Source organism: Pongo abelii, chromosome 8, assembly GCF_028885655.2.
Source record: "Pongo abelii isolate AG06213 chromosome 8, NHGRI_mPonAbe1-v2.0_pri, whole genome shotgun sequence".
Lineage (NCBI taxonomy): Eukaryota > Metazoa > Chordata > Mammalia > Primates > Hominidae > Pongo > Pongo abelii.
In genome coordinates this window covers 73,693,748-73,717,025 of record NC_071993.2, presented here as the reverse complement: position 1 = coordinate 73,717,025, position 23,278 = coordinate 73,693,748, and the positions used below count along the sequence as shown (strand labels likewise).

The window sequence follows — 23,278 nt, the reverse complement described above, 5'->3', positions numbered from 1 at the left end:
CAAGCCTTTCAGCACCTTGATCTTGGACTCTAACCTCCAGAACTGTGAGAAAATAAATTTTTGTTGTTTAAGCCAGGGGTCTCCAAATTTTTGTTGTTGAAGCCCCAACCCCTGAGTCACAGCCTGTTAAGAACTGGGCCGCACAGGAGGAGGTGTGCATCAGGTGAGTGAGCATTACCGCCTGAGCTCCACCTGCTGTCAGATCAGCAGCAGCATTAGATTCTCCTGGGAGCGCAAATCCTATTGTGAACCGCACATGCACGGGATCTAGGGTGCGCACTCCTTATGAGAGTCTAATGCCTGATGATCTGAGGTGGAACAGTTTCATCCCCAAACCATCAGCCCCCACCCCCGAGTCCGTGGAAAAATTGTCTTCCACAAAACCAGTCCCTGGTGCCAAAAAGTTGGGGACCACTGGTTTAAGTCTGTGGTATTTTGTTATGGCAGCCCTAGCAAACCAAGATAGCTTCCTACCCCAAAGCAGCTCCCAGGAAACCTAAGGCAACATTATTCTCCATTGCAGATCACGCTTTTCTCCAAAGTTCACCTGACTGCAGGGCTGGGGTGCTTCTCTGCCCTGAACCTTGGATGCAGAGTCTTTCAGTCAAACAAGTCACCATTGCTCCTATCTTACAGATGAAGCCATCAAGGGAAATGCCTTGCCCAATATTACACAGCTAGAGTGGAAGAGAGAGGAGAGGAGGCCAAGAACACTCCCCTGGACTCCTTGGGCACTGGCCCTGCTGGACCTTAGCCCTGCTTCCCTCAACTTTTTTGGCCCTTTGGGGGAGCATCTGAGAAAGATAAGGGTGCACCCATCCAAGGTGTAGAAGCAATCCCTGTCCATCTCAAGGAGCCCCACCACCTCTTGGCCTGCAGGGTTTCCAGCTGCATGCATTCTGCCCAAGAGCTTGACCTGCACCTTCATCCTCAGGGGAGCTACTCCCCATCCCACCCCACCTCCAATAGCTACAGCTGGGCACATGTGCTGTGGCTTAGGGAGCCTTTTTGCAGGAAGCCCCACCATCCTGGAAACTGATTTCCATCTGAAAAGCTAGATGCCAGGAGGTGGCAGGAAAAAAGTGGAATTGAGAAGTTCTTTAAAAGGGGAAAGTCTCCTGTGCACACTGGAATCCGTGTGGACACCTGCTTGGAGAAGCATCTAAAAGGAGCAGTGGAGGAGGAGGTGGAGGGTGATCTCAGAATCAGACTTTCTCGGGAATAGTGAGGGCAGTCAAAGTAGACAATAGAAAGCCAGAAATCCAGATATTTATTTATTTATTTATTTAGAGACAGAGTCTCACTCTGTTGCCCAGGCTGGAGTACAGTGGTGCAATCTTGGCTTTACTGCAACTTCTGCCTCCCAGGTTCAAGCGATTCTCCTGCCTCAGCCTCCCAGGTAGCTAGTATTACAGGTGTGTGTCACCATGCCTGGCTAACTTTCATATTTTTAGTAGAGACAGGGTTTCACCATGTTGGCCAGGCTGGTCTCGAACTCCTGACCTCAAGTGATCTGCCTCCCTCGGCCTCCCAAAGCACTGGGATTATAGGTGTGAGCCATTGTGCCTGGCGTCCAGATATTTTTCATAAAAAATTTCGGCTCCCAATTAAAAAATTCTGGGCAACAAATTCACAATTACTTTTAAACATGGTACAGGCCAAACAATATGTCAATGGGTTGAATTTGGCTCTAAACCCTCTTGCAACTTCTTAACATCTCTAGAGACCAGGAATTCTCAATCCTGGCTGCACATTAGAAGTGTATAGGGGAGCTTTAAGAAAAATCACTGGCACTGAGCCTCTAACGCAGACTAATTGAAGCTCACTTGATTCTATGGAATCAGATCAATTCAATTGTATTCATCTCTGTTTGGATAGGGCCTGCACATCAGTGAGTTTTCAAAACTCTCCAAGTGACTCTGACATTCAGGCAAGATAGAGAATCACTGCTGCAACCCTTCTTGGCTTTTCACCTGCCACAAGGGTCCTGGTCTTATAGAGCTTGTGGTCAACTGCGGGAGACATGAATGAATGAGTGAGTGAATGAATGAATGAATGATGACCTTGTCTGTGGTCCACACACCATACTCTCCCCAGTGATCTCCCCAAATCATGCCCCTCACCGTCCATTTCCATTCCCCTGCAGACTTCCAGGTACTTCCTGGTTAAACCCAATCTCTTCCGCAGGCCACCCAAGATGCCCACGGCCCAGTCCTTGTCCATTTCTCCACCCTCCAATCCTACCGCTTCTCCCTCCCACCTGACCCGCTCCTCACTGAGCACCTTGCTGTTCCACTAACTGCTCCGCGCCTTGGAATGTGCTATGCCCTCTGCCTGGCTATCTTTTGGTGCTCCCTCTCCTGTCCCCCTCCTCACCTGCCCATCAGCCTGTCTCTTGTCCCATCCTCTCTGCTCCCACATCTAGAATAGCTCTTAGATCAGTGATTCCCAAACTGCTGCACTTTAAAATCTCCTGGGGAGACTTGAAGTCATCACACCCCATACCAATAAAATCAGAATGTCTCAGTGTGGGAACCAGATCAGTTTTTTAGTTTGTTTGTTTATTCCAGCCTTGGTGACAGAGCAAGACTCTGTCTCAAAACACAGTGGTGCGATCTTGGCTCACTGCAACCTCCGCCTCCTGGGCTCAAGCAACTCTCCTGCCTCAATCTTCCAAGTAGGGGGGGATTACAGGCACATGCCACCACGCTCGGCTAATTTTTATATTTTTAGTAGAGACGGGGTTTCACCATTTTGCCCAGGCTAGTCTCAAACTCCTGACCTCAAGTGATCCACCTGCCTCGGCCTCACAAAGTGCTGGGATTATAGGCATAAGCCACCATGCCCGGTCCCAGATCAGGAGTTTTTAAAGATTCTCAGGTGACTCCAATGTGCAGCAAGATTTCAGAATTACTGTCTGGGACATTCCAGTCATACTTCTCTTCCCATGCCTGTTTCCCCAGCTAGTCTATGAACTTCCCACAGGCTGGGTGGTAAACAAGCAGATTTTTTTTTTTTTTTTTTTTTTTGAGACGGAGTCTCACTCTGTTGCCCAGGCTGGAGTTCAGTGGTACAATCTTGACTCACTGCAACCTCCACCTCCTGAGTTCAAGCAATTCTCCTGCCTCAGCCTCCTGAGTAGCTGGGACTACAGGCGCATGCCACCACACCAGCTAATTTTTTGTTGTTGTTGTTTTGTATTTTTAGTAGAGACAGGGTTTCATCGTGTTAGCCAGGATGGTCTCTGTCTCCTAACCTTGTGATCTGCCCACCTCGGCCTCCCAAAGTGCTGGGATTACAGGCGTGAAATTTTTTTCTCATGGTTATGGAAGCTGAGAATCTCGGATCAAAGTTCCGGCTGACTTGGTTTCTGGTGAGGGTACTCTTCCTGACTTGCAGACACCCCTTCCCGCCATGTCCTCCCGTGGCCCTTCCTTGGTGTGTGCACAGGAGAGAGAGAGGAAGCTCTCTGGTGTCTCCTTTTATAAGGACACTAATCCTAGGGGATAAGGTCCCCACCCCAGGACCTCACTTAACTTTCATTACTTCCTACAGGCCCTATCTCCAGTCACATTGTGGGGTTAGGGCTTCGACATAGGAATTTTGAGGGACACATTCAGTCCCTAATGCCTTCCAAGGGCAGAGACCCTTTCTCTTGCACAGCAGTAGGCCCCATCCTAGCATCCTCCCTGGTCATAGGCCCTCAGTGGGTGTTGATGGAACCCACAAGGCCTGTATTGGCCTCATACACACATTCCTCATCCTCTAAGCAGAGTCAGAGGTGTGTTCTGAGATGCCTGAGAGGGTTGGTAGGCGCCTGAGAGAAGGGTTGGCATGAGGCCCAAGAGAGCCCTGTGGCATACCTCCCCTGTGGTGGGGAAGCCAGGCATCTCCCATGGAGACTCAGTCTATCTCTCCCTGGCTGGAAATGCACATGGGCCTTTGGGGCAAGGCCATTGGTGTAGCTACCATTTTGAAAAGGCACAGAATCCACAGGGAAGGGGGTCTCCATGTGGTGAAAACATGGCCCCTGGAGTCAGACCCCCAGCACATCCCTAGCATTTTCAGTGTGTTTGTTTATGGTGGTGTGAAAGGAGGGAGTGTCCCCTTGAAAAGCAAGGCCAGGGGAGCTGCAGAGAGGCTGAGGCCTAGGCAGGAGTGAGGTCCCTTCCTAGGAGCCAGGAGGCATCCCTCCATCTCCTTAACCAGCCTTGGAGGAGCAGTTGCTTCAAAAGGTTTTAAAATGCTTATTAGTCAGCTCTCCCTAGGGAAGCAGGTCAGCGTCATTATCTGCATTAATAAATGACAAGTGAGGGTTCCAATGGCTGACTCACTTCCACAGCACAGCCAGGGCAGCAGTGGCCACAGAGGAGATGCCAAGAGTGCCATGTAGAGGAGCTCCCAAACCCCAGCGCCCAGTGAGGGCCACCAAAAGAACCCAAGGCATGCAGCCAGGAAACCTGGGCATTCGTCTGGGTTCCACCAACTCCCTGCACATCCTTGGGTGGGTTGCTCCACTTGCCCCTTGAACACTGTGGAACATTCCCTCTAGAACTCGGGGTTCCCATCTACGAAGCAGAAGAGGTTTGGATCAGAACTTTTCCCCTCTGAAAGCCCACCTTCTCCTCTAGAGAATCTGCATGCAGGGAGTCTTCCTAGGGTAGACTGGGATGCCCTGAGGAACTCCAGCTCTCTGTCTGAGGTTCTGCACCCTGGGTGCAATGAGAGCTTTTGGAGTGAGCACTACTAGGTCAAGAAGGATTCAGGCCACTGTATCAGGAAAAACACATCTCCACAAGGTGGTGGGAAAGTGGTGAAGCCTCTTGGGAAGAGGTGGACAGTTATCTGGGTTAGCTGGGGCAGCCCTGGGGCCTCCTCCAGCTTAGATGCGGCCTTCTGTAAACCATTTCCTGGGCCCTGGACACCAATTCTATGAGACATGGACTCCGCTCTGGATTTGAGGCTGGGCATGGTGGCTTACACCTGTAATCCCAGTGTTTTGGAAGCTGAGGCAGAAGGATCTCTTGAGGCCAGGAATTTGAGACCAGCCTGGAAAACATAGCAAGACTCCATCTCTACAAAAAAATTTAAAAGTTAGCTGAGGATGGTGGCACGTGCCTGTAGTCCCAGCTACTTAGGAGGCTGAAGCAGGAGGAGCGTTTGGGCCCAGGAATTTGAGGATGCAGTGAGATTGTGCCACTATACTCTAGCCTGGGCAACACAATGAGACCCCGTCTCTTAAAAAAAAAAAAAAAAAAAAAAAGCTGGATTTGGACCTGAATTGAATCTGAATTGTGCCCCCTGCCACCAACCTTGACTAATGTCTGATCTTGGCCAGGTTGTCCACCTCCTCCTCTCCCTAGATTCTTCATCTATATAATTGAAATAATGGTAGCTGCCTACCACGTTGCTGTGGGGGTTAAACGAGGTGAGAAGTGGAGAGCACTTAGTGTGGTCACAGACACCTGGTGAGCTGCTAGCACGTATTTTTATTGATGCTTTTCACTTCCTCTACTCTTTTTTTGACACCTCTGGTTTTTTCCTTTCACCTCAAGCTTTGGGTGGCTCTTGCCTTTCTCTAACAGAAACACGGAGCAGCTGATAAACTTGGTCCCAGGAATGTTAACGCTCAAGATATCCTCCTAGGAGAATCTGTTTTAAGGAAATATGACCCAAAATCTAGAAAAGAGACAAAGATGTTAACTGCATTGTTCAACAGGCCTGCCTGTGAGAAATGTACCACTGTAACTTTGTTAGTTACTATTAATTAAAGGCACAGACTCTGTGAGGTTACTTGTTAACTTATGGATTCGTGTCCAGCAGAAAAAAATAACCCCAAGTTGAGTTTATCAGCTGGCAGGACATTCATGCCCACAAATCACATGGGAATCCTGTTAAAATGCAGATTCTGATTCAATAGGCCTGGGGAGAGACCTAGACAATACAGTTTTTTTTTTTTTTTTTTGAGATGGAGTTTCACTCCTGTTGCCTGGGCTGGAGTGCAATGCCGCGATCTCAGCTCACTGCAACCTCCACCTCCCGGGTTCAAGCAATTCTCCTACCTCAGCCTCCCAAGTAGCTGGGATTACAGGTGCACACCCCCATGCTCGGCTAATTTTTGTATTTTTAGTAGAGACGGGGTTTTACCATGTTGGCCAGGCTGGTCTCGAACTCCTGACCTCGAGTGATCCGCCCACCTTGGCATCCCAAAGTGCTAGGATTACAGGCGTGAGCCACTGCGCCCGGCTGACACTACAGTTCTAACACACTCACAGGTGCTGTTGATGCTGATCGTCTGAGGTCCACACTTTGAGTAGCAAGGGCCTGGTCCAGTAGGAATTCCCTTCTGAATCCTGGCAGGGGTTAAAATAAGATCATATGGACAGGGCAATGCCTCATCAACAGCAGCAGTCTCATCCTGGTGGGCTTTCAGGCACAGTGGCAGTCTAAGGGACAGCACTGGGGACTGACTGTTCTCTCTCAGCTCATGTACCCCGACTCCTGGCCACTACACTTAGGAAAAGCCCCAGCCACAGTACCATGGCTTGTGAGTGTCTGGAAAGACCAAAGTGAGGAAGACTTCCTGGTGTTTTGCAGTCCTTTGGAAGCAAACTCCGCTGGTGAGCACAGGTATTTAATATGGGACCTGAACTTGGGCTGGTAGGTGGATACTACACAGCAGTTCTCCCACAAGCAGAGGCCCCCAAGCATCAGTGCACATCAACCACCTGTCCATTCAGTCATTCAGTAAACATACATGTGTACCCACTATGGGCCAGGCATCACTCCAGGTGCTGGAGACACAGCAGAGACCAAGAAGGACAAAGATCCTTCCTTCATAGGAATTTTATTCTAGCGAGAGTAGACAGACAAGAAGCAATAGATATAAGTAAATTATAGCGTATATTGGAGAAGCACTATAGGTAAAGGAAAAGGTGAGCAGGTTGAGGGAGATAAAAGTGACAGACGTGCAATGGGGCAGGCTGCAGTAGGGTGGTTAGGGTAGACCTCGGTTCGAGTAGACTTGAAGGAAATAAGGGAGTTGGCCATGGGAATATCTCGGTGGGTGTGTGAGGGCTGCGGGGAGCAAATGCGAAGGCCCTGAGATGTGAACACATGTGGGGTGTTGGAGGACCAGCTGGAAGCCAGTGTGTCTGGAGTACGAAACAGATCACAGAAGTAACAGAGGGTGGGTGACTCCAGAACTCGAAGACCATGGTAAGGCCTGGGCTTTTATACTGAAATAAGTGGAGAGCCATGGCAGGGCTCGGAGCAGATGAGAGAGTTGGGATTTAGAAGGATCCTCTGCGCACTGTGTGAAGGATGAATAGGGACATTTTAAGGTGCAGAGGTATGAGTCCTACTTCCAGAGTCTGGTTTAATGGGGCTCATATAGGCCTGGTAATCTACATTTGAGAAAGCTCCCGTGATTGGTTCTCTTGGAAATAGTCCATAGATGCAGCACCAGCCCTAGCACAGCGCCAGGTGGCCCATTCACAGTTTTCTATGCAAATGGTGCCAGTTACTGAGACTGCATCGTGAGTGACACCCCCTGCAGTCATGCACTGAGGCAGTCCTGCAGAGTCCACCCTGGAAGGCACCCCAACTTAAGTGCTTCCCAGCTACAGGAAGCAGGGTGCCCAGGTGCTTTTGCTGGCATGAACTTGAATGTACACACATAGGGTAGCAAGAGCTCCAGTTGGCTCCCAGCCAACACCTTGAGTACTTCATCATCCTCAAAGGCCTGACTTTGTAGATTCCTGAACTATGAAGATGGAGGGAGCGGGGACCTGTCAATCTTCTCATCGTCTGTGGGACTAAATTTCCCATTGGCCAGATGAGCTCCAGGTATGTGTGGCATGCAGCTCTGCACGGCACTGAGAGAGGTGAGGTTCTTATCTGGGCACTAAAGGCTGTGCCCACACAAGGGTGGGCATAAGCAGATGTGAGAGGAAACTCTCTGGAGTGTGAACTGGACACCATGCTGATGCACTTACCTTTGTCACCTGTTCTTAACCCTATGGGATTAGGAAAGGCAGTGTTAGCACCCACTTTATAAATGAGGAAAGTAAAGCTTCAGAGAGGCCTTTTCACAGGAATGGGTTGGTAGAAGGACCGTGTCAGCTAAAGAAAGCAATCAACCACTTCAGTCCAAGCCGGCCTCCTGAGGGACCCGGGGCTCACAGCAAAAACTCGGGACTTGCAACCCAGTTTAAACCAACCCCAGCCCTGCTCCTTCCTAGTCATGTGCTAAGCCTGTTTCTTCATCCATAGAGTGGGTACCAAGAGGGGTGATGTTAACAATAAATGAGAAACACACTGGCAAGGTGTGGTGGCTCACGCCTATAATCCAGCACTTTGGGAGGCTGAGGAGGGCAGATCACCTGAAGTCAGGAATTCGAGACCACCCTGTCCAACATGGCAAAACCCTGTATCTACTAAAAAAATATAAAATTAATCGGGCATGGTGGTGTGCGCCTGTAGTCCCAGCTACTCGGGAGGCTGAGACAGAAGAGTCACTTGAACCTGGGAGGTGGAGGTTGCAGTGAGCCAAGATCACACCACTGCACTCCAACCTGGGTGACAGAGCGAGACTCTGTGTCAAAAACAGAAAACAAAAAACAAAAAACCCCAGACCACATACCAGTGCCTGCCTGGTGCTGATAAACACTAGGAGCTCCAGGGGTGCTCCTGCTTGGACCTAACGCAGCTCGGCTGTGTCCCTTTTCTCAGGCATGGATCGAGCCTGCCTGTCCTGGAGACACAGTCAGAGCACGGCCTGGCTGCTCATGGGCTGGAGAGGTTTTCCTGCCCAGTTGCCTGAGTCACGCTCTTCCCCCAGGCCCGCCCTTCCTGCCCTTCACATCTGGTTCAGGGCTCTGCCGAGGCCTTCTGGGGTAGGTGCCAATTCTTGCCCTGTCAGGAACTGCTGCTTGCTTCCCAGGGCTGGCTTTCTGTGAAGGGACGGGCACATCTCATGTGAAGAACAGACCCAAAGCGGGGCTCTGGGGTACAACATGGTATTTGGGTGAGACTACAATTAGAATCCTGTAGCCCCACATAGCTTCCCGTCCACATGATTCCTCCATCCTTTCCAGCATAACAGTACTAGTCCTGGAAACTCTTGCCCAGGAAGAAAAAGTTGTAAATAACTTTACTGTTCGTTCCAGGAACTTTCTGAAGGAATCATTTAAAGCAACAGCAAACTGATCAACTCTTAATCGCATCAAAAGAGAGTTTATGCACCAAGACTCTTTGAACCTTTTGCCTCAAAATCCCCCTTTGCTGTGTCCACCGATCCTAAATTATGTCCTGATCTTTACCCAATCCTAATCGAGGCTTCCTTCTCTGCATTGAAAGTCCCACCTAAAACCAAACTCTGAAATCTCTCATCACTTCCTGTCTTCCCAAGTCTGACACGCTAGGAAAACTGTCAAGTTCGAGCAGGAAACGTAGAATCAGCTTCGCCTGATTAACAGGTGGATCTGGTGATGTTTTCGGTGAGGCATCCTTCAACAGGAAACTACACAGGTGGGAGTCCTCTCTCTGACCTCTGACCTTTGGGGTAGGGGAGGCCAGTGGCCTGAGTCCAGGCTAATCCACAGGGGACAGTTATAAGTGATCACAGGGCCTTCAGGAGCTGAGAAATAGTGACCATATGAGTTCTGGAAAGGCCCTTAGGGGTCTCCTGGTGCAGCTCCTTAGTTTTACAGACAGGAAACAGGGCCTGGAGAGGAAAAGAGATTTATCCAAATCACAAAGCTAGCTAGGATTGTTATCGGGATTAAATGAGTTAATAGCTATAATGCACTAAGACACTGCCTGGTACCCACTAAGCTCTATGTGTGTTTGTTAAATAAAAATAATTGGGCCAGGCGCAGTGGCTCACACCTGTAATCCCAGCACTTTGGGAGGCCGAGGCGGGTGGATCACCTGAGGTCAGGAGTTCAAGACCAGCCTGGTCAACATGGTGAAACCCGGTCTCTATTAAAAATACAAAAATTAGCCAGGCATGGTGACGCGTGCCTGTAATCCCAGCTACTAGGGGGCTGAGGCACGAGGATTGCTTGAACCTGGAAGGCGGAGGTTGCAGTGAGCTGAGATCGTGCCACTGCACTCCAGCCTTGGCAACAGAGTGAGACTCTGTCTCAAAAATAAAAAATAAAATAAAAAGAATAATGGATCGGCTGGGAGTGGGCTCATGCCTGTAATCCCAGCACTTTGGGAGGCCGGGGTAGGTGGATCACCTGAGGTCAGGAGTTTGAGACCAGCCTGACCAACATAGCGAAACTCCATTTCTACTAAAAATACAAAATTAGCCAGGCATGGTGGCGGGCGCCTGTAATCCCAGCTACTTGGGAGGCTGAGGCAAGAGAATCGCTTGAACTGGGAGGTAGAGGTTGCAGTGAGCCGAGATCACGCCATTGCACTCCAGCCTGGGCAACAATAGCAAAACTCCGTCTCAAATAGTAATAATAATAATAATAATTAGAAACAATGGAGCATCTGGACTAAAACTCAAGGCAAACTTAAGTTGGCCTTTCAGACTTAAAAAAAAGCAAAACCTGACTTTAACATTGAACCCAGGGCGGTAGTTCTCTAATTTCAGCAGGCATCGGAACCACATGGAGTGCTTGTTAAAAGAGTGCTGGGCCCCACCCCCGAGTTTCAGATTCTGCACATCTAGGGTGGAGTCGACTATTCTCATTTCTAACCAACTTCCTGGTGCTGCGGATGCTGCTGGCCCAGAGATCCCTCTTTGAGAACCATGGACTCAGAGGAACAAATTACTAAGGGAATAATTTCTGGCACTGGTAAGAGAGAAATTTGGAGATAGTGGGTCTCTTCATCCTTTCCCAGATACAGTTTCCCCCTGATGTTTAGCCATCCTGCAGTAACGCAGCTGGGGGGCACGCACCAATTCTGCTTGGCTGCACCTGTGCCCACCTGTGAATAATCCACATTTCATCCCGTTCTAGCTTTCTTTACCTCGTGCTTTCAATAAGAGGGCACCCCTCTTGCATGTGGGCTGGTTTGACGCCCAGGCTATAGGAGGTCTGTACAGTGAGAATGAATCAAACACCAACCAGGCAGATGAAACCAATGCATTCTTTATTGCAGACTGAAGCTTAGGGGCTCACTCACTGTGAGCTCTGATTTGGGGGCGTCTGTGGCTGCCCACGCTTTCTAAGAGAGACAAGGGCAAACTCCTCAAGCAGAGGAGAAAACAACTTCCAGAAGCTGCCCCTTCAAAGGCCTGAGGTGAGGACCTGGGGCAGCAGGCAGCTTGGCATGCAGGGGTTAACCACAAAGGCCGGGTCTGGAGGGCCGGGCACACCTAACCCTCATCTCCTGGTGACTGCAGGTCACTCCCTTCCTCAGGAGTGCCATGCAGACTCTGGAACAATCTAACAGGCCAAGGGTCTCCCAGGGTGGGTTAGGAGGAGGCTGAGTACAGGCTCAGATCCCTGGAAGTGGCAGGGAGAGAACTGAGAGAAACTTCACCCTCTGCTTGGAGGACATCTCCAGCCTAGGTCCTTGCTTCTCAAACTCTAAAGTGCTTATAGGAATCAGCTGGGGGTCTTGCTAAAATGCAGGGTCTGAGTCGGGAGGTATAGGGTGAGGGCGAGACTCTGCATTCCTAACAAGCTCCCAGGTGTCACTGCCGCTGCTGGTCCACAGACCACACTTTGAGTTGCAAGGCTCTGGTCATACATTGTGTTTGTGCACATCAGAGAAGCATGCCTCTTCTTCAACAAGGAGAAACCCCACTCCAGGACACAAGGCAGGTGGGGCCAGCGCAGACTGGACAGGACTTCAGCCCCCACTTACCCCCAACACCCACAGATGAACTCGGTAGCTCTGGAGATCCTGTCTTGACCTCCTCATCCTGAAAACCCTTTGCCCAGAGTTTGACCAACCAGGCCTTGGGATATGAGCAGAATGAACAGAGTCTCTTGAGATACTGAGCACTCAGTGATGGCCCAACAATGGCCCAACCTATCAGTTCCTTGCCAAGAGACAAGAGACCTGGGCAGGGACGAGGGAACTGGGAGCATTCTGAGCAGGGATTACTGCTCTGAGCAGTGGTCTGAGCTCTCAACATCTTAGCCTTAGGAGTAGTACAGTGGCCACTCGTCCACAGCACACAGGATTTGGATGGCCTGGCTTTGCCTCAAGCCCTGGGGCCTCAGGTGTCTCTGGAGATTCAAACAAAGGTGCAGATCAGGTGGGGTGTGGGGCAGAGTCGGCTTGCTCCGCAGATGAGGAGAAGGTGGGAGGTAGATACCTGAGGACCAAGCAGTCAAGGTTCTTCAAGCCACAGGTGTTCTCAGGAAGCAAGAGCCCCAGGCCCTCTCCTGGTAGGGGACCAACCATCCCCGCTTGCCGGGTACTGTCCCAGTTTTAGCATTGAAAGTTCCATGTCCTGGGAAACCAGGACAGCTGGTCACCCTGTTGCCTGACCATACCCTAAGATGCCAGGTTGAGGGCCTCAAAAGAACTGGGTCATCAGGGCTTTGGGCGTTGGCCTGGGAGCTGGCTGGCTACAAATCCCGTGGTCCACATCGCCTTCTGCCCCCAGGGGGCCATGACAAGGCAGCCAGGCTGCTGCTGGACAGGACAGTGGTGAGGGTGGCCATCTAATCACTTAAGACCAGAGCTGCAGGTGTAATTGACTCTGCTGTTCTCTGGGCCACCTCTCCCACAGCTCAGGAGTGATGCTAGAGGGACGGAGCACTCAGGACTTCCCACCCCGCCAATTTGTTAACTGTGGGGAATGACAGAGCTGACGTGACTTGCTCCCCATTCCCAGCCTGCTGGTCCTCGGGTTCCTACATGAATGTTCTTGCCCTGCAGCAGTGCCAGCCCATATTCCCACCACAGCTCTCCCAGGACTCCTAGTTCAGGTTCCCACCAGTCCAGGGACCACAGGACTGAAGACCGGGCCCTGTGGAGGGCCGCATCCAGGTCAGTTCTCAGGAAGCAATAAATAGATGGAGGTTGTCTTCTCTTCTCAGGTCAGCGACTGGCTCTCAGCACTAAAAACAAGGCCTCAAACCCGCAGGGGTTCAGAAAATACCCGGCAATGCCCACCTGTGCCTGCTGATCTGGAGGTAACTTGGAGGCACGTACTGCTTAAAAACCTCCAGGGAGCCCAAAGGAGGTAAAGGGTCCTATTTTTTTCAAGTGACAAGGCTCAGAGAGGGCAGGAGATCTGCCTGAGTTTGCACAGCAGCTGTGAGTGCCGAGTCCAGGCTGCAGGCCCCACCTTGCCTCTTACCTTGGGCATTCCAGAGCCCACTACTGCTGTAAGCTATCTATCCAGACCAGCTGCACCCCACCCACCACGTGCTGCTCGACCCACCCGCCCCCAGCCCCCAAGCTTGGCCTCCCATGGGCCTCCCTCCCTTCCAGCATTCCAGGCCAGTGCCCTCTGTCCCTTGCTGGGTGGGCATGAGGAGGGTGGCCTAAGGTAGGGGGGCTCTTGCGCCTTCTGGAGACATGAGCATGTCAAACTTGATGAGCGGCGGGGCGATCACGCGCACCTCGGCGTTGAGTGGGTTGAAGCGGAGGTTGATGCTGCGCAAGGCTGGCATGGCGGCCAGCTTCTCCACGGGTACATCTATTGGGGACAGAATGGACAGGTTAGAGTGGTGGAGGCCAACCAGACAGAAAAGAAGGACAATGGGCCATGAGGACTCTGAGCACCTGATGGTGAGGGGCAGCTCTCCATTGCCCACTGCACGTGGGCTCAGCTCCTGGTGCCAAGCCCTGTGCGAAGGGCCATCAGGCCCACCAGGATATAACAACCACATGGAGGAAAGCATCCTAAAAAATAAGAATCAACTGCTTCAAAAAGTTAAACATAGGATTGCCACACAACCCAGCAATTTTACTCCTAGGTAGAACTGAAAGAATTAAAAACGGGCATTCAAACAAATAATTTTACACAAATGTTCATAGCAGCACTATTTATAATAGTCAAATGTCCACCAATAGATGAATGGATAAACAACATGATATATACTATGTTGTCCATATATATGTCCATATATATATGATATATGGAATACTATGCAGCCTTTTAAAGGAATGAAATTCTGATAGAGGCTATAACATGAATGAACCTTGAAAACATTGTGCTAGGCCAGTCGTGGTGGCTCATGCCTGTAAACCCAGCACTTTGGGAGGGTGAGGCGGGTGGATCACGAGGTCAGGATTTCAAGACCTGCCTGGCCAAGATGGTGAAACCTCGTCTTTACTAAAAATACAAAAACATTAGCCGGGCATGGTGGTGGGCGCTTGTAATCCCAGCTACTCGGAAGGCTGTAGCAGAGAATTGCTTGAACCCACGAGGCAGAGGTTGCAGTGAGGGGAAATCGCACCACTGCACTCCAGCCTGGGCGACACAGCAAGGCTCCGTCTCAAAAAAAAAAAGAAAATATTGTGCTAAAGAAAGAAGGCAGTCACAAAAAGACAAATACCGCATGACTCCACTTATGTGAGGTACGCAGAGTAGTTAAATTCATAGAAACAGAAAGTAGAACAGAGGTTCCCAGGGGCTAGGAGAAGGGGAAGTAGGGATTTATTGCTTAATAGCTACAGTTTCTATTGGAGTGATGAAAATATTTTGGAAATAGATAGCGGTGATGGTTGGGCAACATGGTGAAAGTAATTAATGCCACTGAGCTACAGTATGCTTAAAAATGGTTAAAATCAGCCAAGGCTATAGTCTCAGCTAGTCAGGAGGCTGAGGCAGGAGAATCTCTTGAGCCCAGGAGTTCAAAGTCAGGATGGGCAACATAGTGAGACCCCAGTCTCTATTTCTTTAAAGAAAAAAAAAAAGGTTAAAATGGAACATTTTGTTATATATATTTTATCACAATTAAAAAATAATGTAATATGCCAAAACCACTGAATTGCATATATTAAATGGGTGAATTGTATAGTATGTGTCAATAAAACTATTAAAAAACAAAGACTATTATGTGCATAAAGAATATTTTTGCCAAGAGAGAGGAAGTCGCATACAGTGGCCTATGGAAATTCTTCTTAACTGTGGGAATGCCACTCTATATCATGCCATCTGCTCCATCATACCCCTAAAGAGTCCCTAAAGAAGCAGACATGACTATCTTGGGTCTATCTAAGGGAGGTTAGTTACAGTTTGAATTTATCAGGACTCCTGATAATGTGCCCTACCTATATCACTGCTCCATAAGAGCTACCTGGAAAGTTCCAGATATATTGGATCATCACTATGCTGGATCATCACTTAGAGATGGAATGTCCTCTGGAATCAAAACAAACATATCTCCTGTCCAAGCTCTAGTTTCCAAAATTTAACATGTAGAATTTGGAAATCAAGTTTCAAGCTGTCATCTACCTAACTTACATAAGATACTAGGGCATTTTCCAACACTCATCAAAAATGCCACAGTGTAATAAATATAAAGATAGCAGTGATCTACTAATTAATTCCAGGTCCAATATTCTCAGTTATAACTGAAGACGCAACACAGCCTAGTGTCATAGACATGAAATTTAAGACAGCCCTAAGCTGATGCCCCAGCTTTACCACCTAAAAATTTGTATTACTTCCCATACCTTGTTTTCCTAATCTTGAAAATGGACATAACTAATATTTCCTCAAACAGAATTAAATTGGGGAGCAACTGCTTAAAGGATATGGGGACTCCTTTGGGGTGACAGAAGTATTTTGGAATTAGATAGAGGTGATGATTGCACAACACTGTGAATGTCCTAAATGCCAGTGAATTGTACAATTTATGTGGTTAATTTAAGTGGTTAATTTTATGTTATGTGAATTTTGCCTCAGTTTTTTTTTTTTAAAGGACCAGAATAAGGCAGCAGCTATACTAATACTTGGTAACCTGTTATAGTTCCTTCCACCTAACCTTTAGGATCACTCAGACAACACTAGGACGCTTGCCCTCGATGCATGCCCTATCCAGGCTGAGGCTCTGGCTGCATCCGCTCTTCCCCGATCCAACTCCACGAGCAGCCAGACCCCATAAAACCTCCCACCCTAGCACAGGACAGGGCCAGACCTCATCCCATGGAGTCCTACACAACCTCAGGCTGATAGTGATGGCAAGAGCCAGCTCCTGTCCTCTCCTAGGCACAAAATATTACCGAGAGTTGGGGGGGGGGTTTTGTTTTTGTGGTTGTTTTGTGTTTAATTTTAGAACACACTGGTGGATATTATACACATATTTTACTTTAGGCAAATGGTACTGCACTATGTAGATATCAGGCCACTTCTTTTTATATATATATATATATATATATTTTACTAAGCACCAATAACAATCTTTTTTAAATATTATTTTTAATTTTTAATTGTGGTAAAATACAAATAAATTTACCATCTAACCATTTTTAGGTGTACAGCTCAAAAGCATGAGTACATTCACATTGTTTTACAACCAATCTCCAGAACTCGATCTTGCAAAACTGAAACTCTATACTCATTTAAACAAAAACTCCCCATCCCTCCCTCCTCCCAGCACCTGGCAACCACCACTCTACTTTCTGTCTCCATAAATTTGACTACTCTAGTTACCTCATATAAGTGGAATCATATGGTATTTGCCTTTTTGTGATGGGCTTACGCCACTGAGCATAATGTCCTCAAGGCTCATCCACATTATGGCATGCGGCATTGATAATGCAGGATTATTCAGCCTTAAAAAGGAAGAAATGCCAGGCGCGGTGGCTCACACCTGTAATCCCAGCACTTTGGGAGGCCAAGGCGGGGGGATCATCTGAGGTCAGGAGTTCGAGACCAGCCTGACCAACACGGTGAAACCCTGTCTCTACTAAATACAAAAAATTAGCCAGGTGTGGTGGCACATGCCTGAAATCCCAGCTACTTGGGAGGCTGAGGCAGGAGAATCTCTTGAACCTGGGAGGCGGAGGTTGCAGTGAGCCGAGATTGCACCACTGCACTCCAGCCTGGGCAACAAGCGCGAAACTCTATCTAAATAAATAAATAATAAAAAGGAAGAAACTTCAGACACATGTCATAACATGAATGAACTTGAGGTTCACCTGTCCATGGTCACTTGGGTTGCTCCCATCGCTTGGCTATGATGAACAATGCTGCTCAGAACACGAGTGCGCCAATATCTCTTTGAGACCCTGCTTTCCATTCATCTGGGTATATATGTGATGTATACCCAGATGTATGTGACCCCCACCCAGATAAAAATAGAAAACATTTCAAGAACCCCCAATAGGGTTCCCTTATGCCCCTTTCCAGTTTATACCCTCTGATCTTCTTCATCATTAATTTAGTCTGTTCCTGAACTTCATATAAATAGAACCACATAGCATGGGGCCAGGCTTTTATTCAAATGTCTTTAGGACTTTCAGTTTCAGAAAGTCTTAAATTTTTTTACTCAGAAAAGTTGAATATTATTGTCTTAAGTCTCTTCCCCCCTCCTTTTTTCATTTGGAAATAATTTCAAATGTATAAAATGCTGCAAAACTAAAAATAAAAACTAGCAAAAATACCACATGACCATTAGCTAGATTCGCCAATTTTTTTTTTTTTTTTTTTTTTTTTGAGATGGAGTCTCGCTCTGTCACCCAGGCTGGAGTGCAGTGGCGCGATCTTGGCTCACTGCAAGCTCCGCCTCCCAGGTTCACGCCATTCTCCTGCCTCAGCCTCCCAAGTAGCTGGGACTACAGGTGCCCGCCACCACGCCTGGCTAATTTTTTATATTTTTAGTAGAGATGGGGTTTCACCGTGTTAGCCAGGATGGTCTCAATCTCCTGACCTTGTGATCTGCCCACCTCTGCCTCCCAGAGTGCTGCGATTACAGGCGTGAGCCACAGTGCCTGACCTAGATTCGCCAATTGTTATCATTTTACCCTATTTGTTCTATCATTTGTGCATGCATTTTCTGTCTCTCTCTCTCTCTCCCCCACCCCACACACACATGCTTTTTTTCTGAATCATTTGAGTGTACCATACATACGTCATGGCCCTCAGTGTGTATTTCCTAGGAATTGGGACATTCTCTTACATAACCACAGTGCAGTTAAGGGTTCCAGGTGTTCACACTGATAGAATGTGTATCTAACCCATGGCCCACAGTTCCGTGTGGTCAGGTGCCCTAACATCCTGTACAGCACTTCCCCCTCTAGTACCAGAGCCAGTCTGGAATCAAGGATTGCATTTACTTCTAACTCTTTGGGCCTCTTTGTCTTTTATGACATTGACATTGGAGGAGTAGTGCACTACCCCCTTCCCTTTTTTAAAAGTTCCTCATTTTGTGTTTGTCTGGTGTTTCTTCACTATTCGACTGAGACTTTGCATCCTCAGCTGAAGACTTCACAGGTGCATGGGTGCATGTCTTTCCTGGGGTATCAAGTCAGAGGCACACCAAATTCATCTTTATCGTTACTTTTGATCATTTGATCAATGTGTAACTTGCTTTCTCCACTATATAATTGCTATTGTGTTTTTTTTTCTCCCTTGCATCTAACAGGAAGTCTGTGGGGACACATCATAACAGCGTGCAAATATCCTAAATGTTGGTTCTCACCAACATTTAGCATCCATCACCCTTAGACTTAGCATCCACTAAAGATTCTTACCTGACCTGATCTTTATGATGGCTGCAAAATGATTTTCTAATGTCAACAGTCCTCAGCATTCTACTTCTCTTCCATTTATCTATTATCAATATAGACTCCTATGTTTCTAGTGATTTACAATTCATTCTTGGACTTCATTATTCTGATGCTCAAATTGTCCAGATTTGACCAGTGGGAGCCCCTTTGGCCTGGCTCCTGTATCTTTTGACATGGCTCCAGCACTTTTTGGATGCATTGCCTGACTTTCTAGGAAGACACATCTTGAGCCTTCCCTGTTCCCAGCCCTGGAATCAGCCACTTCTCCAAGAAGTCCTGGTTCCTTTCAATGGGGAAGAGTATTAGTGCCCAATAGTAAGTGTGACTGACTAAGCCATGTTTTACATTCCATCCATGAGGACTGTGTACATCGAATCCATCTGCTTTTGACTGCTGCTTAGTATACCATGCTGTGTACCCAACACACTCTACCTCTCTACTCTGCCAGCAATGACACCCAAGTGGCCTCTATCTGTCCTTAGGAGCCAATGTGGGAAAGTCTTTGGATGTATGCCCAGGAGCAAGACTGATTGCTCTGTCAAAGAATATGTATATATACCTCCACTAACTGCTCTCTAGAATTCCTGTCGAATCTCCCAGGAGCTTCCTATGCTGCACCCCCAACAAAGGCTTTCAAAGAGGCTGCTGACCCGTCCTGAGAGAAAGAGCTTCCTGGAGATGTTCTCAAATTGCTTCTGGAATCTTCCAGGCCTCCTTGTCCTGCTGTGGGTCACAACACAGAACAAACCTATCCCTTCTTGTCCATGACACTTCTGAAGCCTGGAGCTTAGAAAACACCACCACCTTATTTAGGCAAAGGCCCCCAGATCCTTCGCTTCACGTGATAGTTGAGAGTGGGTGGGTAGTGGTTATTAAGATAAACAAGCTCTGGAGTCAGAAGGATACGCCCGGCTTTCCAGCGACTGTGGTGCCTCAGGAAGGATCCCTGCACCTGAGCTTTCTCATCTGTAAAATGGAGTCATACTGCTCACCTTGCAGGGAGGTCCCAGAAGTCAACAAGATGCCTGCATGCACTACAACAGCACAGTGCTCCAGCAACATGTGTCCAGCTAGTGCAGGTTTCCTGCTCCCTGTCACTGGTCTGGGGCCTGCATCTGCTGAGCAGCAGCCCAGATCCCTGGGGATAAGCCCACAGAGTTTGGCCAGCAAAGTCTCAGCCTGAGTTCACCATCCAGATAACCCAGATGTTGGCTCACATAGAAAGGAACAAGGGTTGAGCCTCAGATGTCTCCTAAAAGCACTGTGGCTCCTGGAGCCCCTCACCACCACTCACAGAAGGCCAAAGCCCCAGATTTGGCCTCTGCTGAGAGCACCAACTAGAAAATTCCTGGACACACTCACATTCATAGGCCATTGACAAGAAGCTGTACAGATCATGGCAGAGAGACCACAGGAGGAAGGAGGGTCCTGAAAGTTGTGAAAACCCAGGCTCAGTGGGAGGAAGTAATTTTGCCTGGGGTCACCCAGCAAGTGGGTAGCAGGGCTGACACAGAGACGGAGAAGAATCTTGACCACAGAGAAGTGCAATGCAGGAGTCCCCGAGCCCCGTAAACTGGCAGCCAGATTCCCTAACAGGAGGAGCTTGCCCACCCTTAGACTCTGGGGTGACCTGGCCTCTCAGTTCCCTGAAGGCAGGCTCTGCGTATGAGACCAGGGGCCCAGTCCATGGCCTTGAATGCTGGGGGACACAGGAATTGCTTACTCCAGGAGCTGTGTCCCCAATAAGAAGACTGGCTATAGGGCAGCCGGGGTTGGGGGGTGTGGCGGGGAGGGGCTGGTTATCACCTGCCTGAAGCAGGAACCACGTGACAGGCGAGCAAGCCAGCAAGGAGGGGTGGGAGAGGCCAGGAGTCCACGGCAAATGGAGGCTCAGACAGGAAAAGACGCAGAGACAGGCTGTTTTCAGAAGGCAGGGTTATAAGCAGACGTGAATCCTCGGAGAAGAGGAAAAGCAAGAACAAGTGCTAGGAGTGCCCACTCACCTCCTTCGCTTTCTCTGGAGCTCATGCGGGTACAAATGTCATACCACACAGCTGCCGGCAGCCTGGCCTCGCTCGTCCCAGCCTCTTGCTGGGTGTGGGGGCTAAAGAAAAGTGCTGCCTATGGTAGTTCTTGAGTCTCTTCTTTCAAGCAGGGCCCCCATTTTCCCTATTAATAATGGCTGGGAAGAAAAGGGCTAATTCCTTGGACTCTTGCACATCTTCACATTCAGGAGTTCTGTTGCAGCCACTCCCCAGGGGCACAGCCAGCAGCGTGGGCAGGGGTACAGATGCCATCCCCTCTGTCCCTGATCACCCAGAGTAAGAAAGACCCCTCGCACTTGGCTTTTATTTCATGGGGCATCAAACTCCATTGGACACAGGAGGAAATCAAGGCGCAAGGAGGTATAGCACCTTTGTCCTAAATGGGCCCAGCAAAGCGGGCTGCTTCTGGGAACTGATGTTTGAGGCCCTGCGCTAGACAGTTCCTCACAATGACCCATTTCTCAGGTAAGAATTTGATTTTCAGTTTCTTGATGCCCAAGGTTGCCACACCAGTAAGTGGTGGAGGCAGGACAGTTCCTGATCCCAGAGTCCATACACTTCAACCTAAAACGCAGAGGGGCAAGGCCAAGGCCAGAACCTGGTCTCCTTGCACTGGCCCCTGGCCCCCAGAAGATAACAATGACAGGCAAGTTTCGCTGAGCAATTCAGTAAGGGCTGGAGCCTGGTCTAAGAGATCACAACCTCAGTTGTCAAGATATTGCCACTTGAGAAATGGGGGCTCAGAGCTGCTATCAACCCTTCTCCCCATCCGCTACTGAAGACCACTGATCCTGCCCCAGTTTCTCCAGAGGAGGCTGAACAGGGGCTTGCTAAGGACCCTCCCGACTCAGGACTCTGTGTCTCCTCTGTCCCTCAGCTGGGAAGGCCAGTGGCCCACACAGTGGCTAGTACTTCTGAGGGTGGGAGGGGGGTCCCCCTGTCATGCTGCTGCCACAGGCTTGCTGGGCATGGCAGGAAGACCCACTGTAGCCCAGCCCTGGAACACATCCCCGTGACTCCAGGCCTAGTGGGAGCGGCACTGCCAGGGTCTCAGCTTGTTGTTTCCACGTCTGCCACAGAGCTGTCCTCTCCAGGGTCTGTGGCATTCTCTGAACCACCCTACTGAAGGCCAGTAATAGCTTTCACAGGCACAGAGCAGGGATTAGGTATAGCTCTTTCCCCTAATTTAACTGCAAAAGTCATTTGAGCAGCTTAGAGGAAGGAGCGATGGGACCATCAAACATACCAAAGCTGGCAGAACCAACACATCAGAGCAGTCAAACTCGCAAGTGACAAGCCCAAGAAGGCAACTGGGAGTTTCCAGATAAAGCTGAAAGATCATTTATGCTCACAGCATCCTGACAAGAGAGGGAGATAGCTGGAGGCTGCAGAGGAGAATATGAAATGACCTGCATTTTGTGGATGGGGAAACTGAGGCTTGGAGAGATTAAATAAATGTCCTGAGGCTAGACAGCCCAGTGGTCTCTGGACTCTGTTGTGGAGAGGAAAGGGACCTCAGCTTTGCCTTCAGTACCATGGGCCATGCTCCCATCACCACTCACCATATCCCGCTGCTCCCCAAATCCCAGCTCAAGGGCTGCTTCCTTTGCCACTCCCCTGCATCCCCCTCCAAACTCTCTGAACATTTCCTTTATACACACTCATATCATGCACCACGCTCTGCAACCTGTGAATATGTCTGTTCACTCCTGTAAATGTGACACAAAGCACAGTGCTCACGGGTGCTCCATATCTGTTGGATGAATGAATATCTAACCTTTTGAACTAGACCATGAGTCCCTTCAGGCTGAGACCACCCTGAGCTGGGCAAACAGCAGATTCACCATCAATGCTGCTTAATCCACTCTGTGACCACAGCTACACTCAAGAGTTGGGGCCCATTCCCTGGCCTCACCCATTGTGTGCACATTTGCCAGTCAGGGTCAGGCCTCTGTGGACCAACGCTATGATAAGACACTTATCCTAGCCTTCCCCTTTGACACTAGTAATCTAATTTAGAAAATGCAGAGATACTGATGAACAAAAGTAAAATCATCACGTCCCATCACCTAGAATGAATCACTATTAATGTCTTGGTATATGGCCTTCCCCACTGTTTAATGCGTTTGTGTATGTGTGTATATACACTCATACACCTATGTATTTCCAAATGGCCTCCTGGATAGCATGCCATGACATGCTGTTCTTCATGACACACCGTAAATATCTTTTCAGGTTACAAATTGGTGACTTTCTATGGCTGCATCATAGTCCATGGGATGGATGTACCACTTTGGCTCCTGTTCCTGTTGTTGGACATCCAGGTTGTTTTCAACATTCCACTATTTTTTTTTTTTTTTTTTTTTTTTTGAGACAGAGTCTTGCTCTGTTGCCCAGGCTGGAGTGCAATGGCGCAATCTCGGCTCACTGCAACCTCCGCCTCTTGGGTTCAAGTGATTCTCCTGCCTCAGCCTCCCTAGTTGCTGGGATTACAGGTGCACGCCACCACACCCAGCTAATTTTTGCATTTTTAGTAGAGATGGGGTTTCACCATATTGGCCAGGCTG

The 23,278-nt window shown here is 48.9% G+C and overlaps 1 protein-coding gene across 5 annotated transcripts in view; it reads right to left on the bottom strand.

Moving 5' to 3' along the window:
- Positions 1–11,095: 11,095 nt before the first annotated feature.
- The window catches only part of LRRC20 (leucine rich repeat containing 20), a 97,994-nt gene continuing 85,811 nt past the window's right edge, over positions 11,096–23,278 (bottom strand). For all 5 annotated transcript variants that reach the window (XM_024254051.3, XM_054522534.2, XM_024254052.3 and 2 more), the window contains one exon: positions 11,096–13,624. In XM_024254051.3, the coding sequence (XP_024109819.2) occupies positions 13,470–13,624 (155 nt within the window). In that variant the 3' untranslated portion in view covers positions 11,096–13,469. The remainder of the gene's footprint in view (positions 13,625–23,278) is intronic.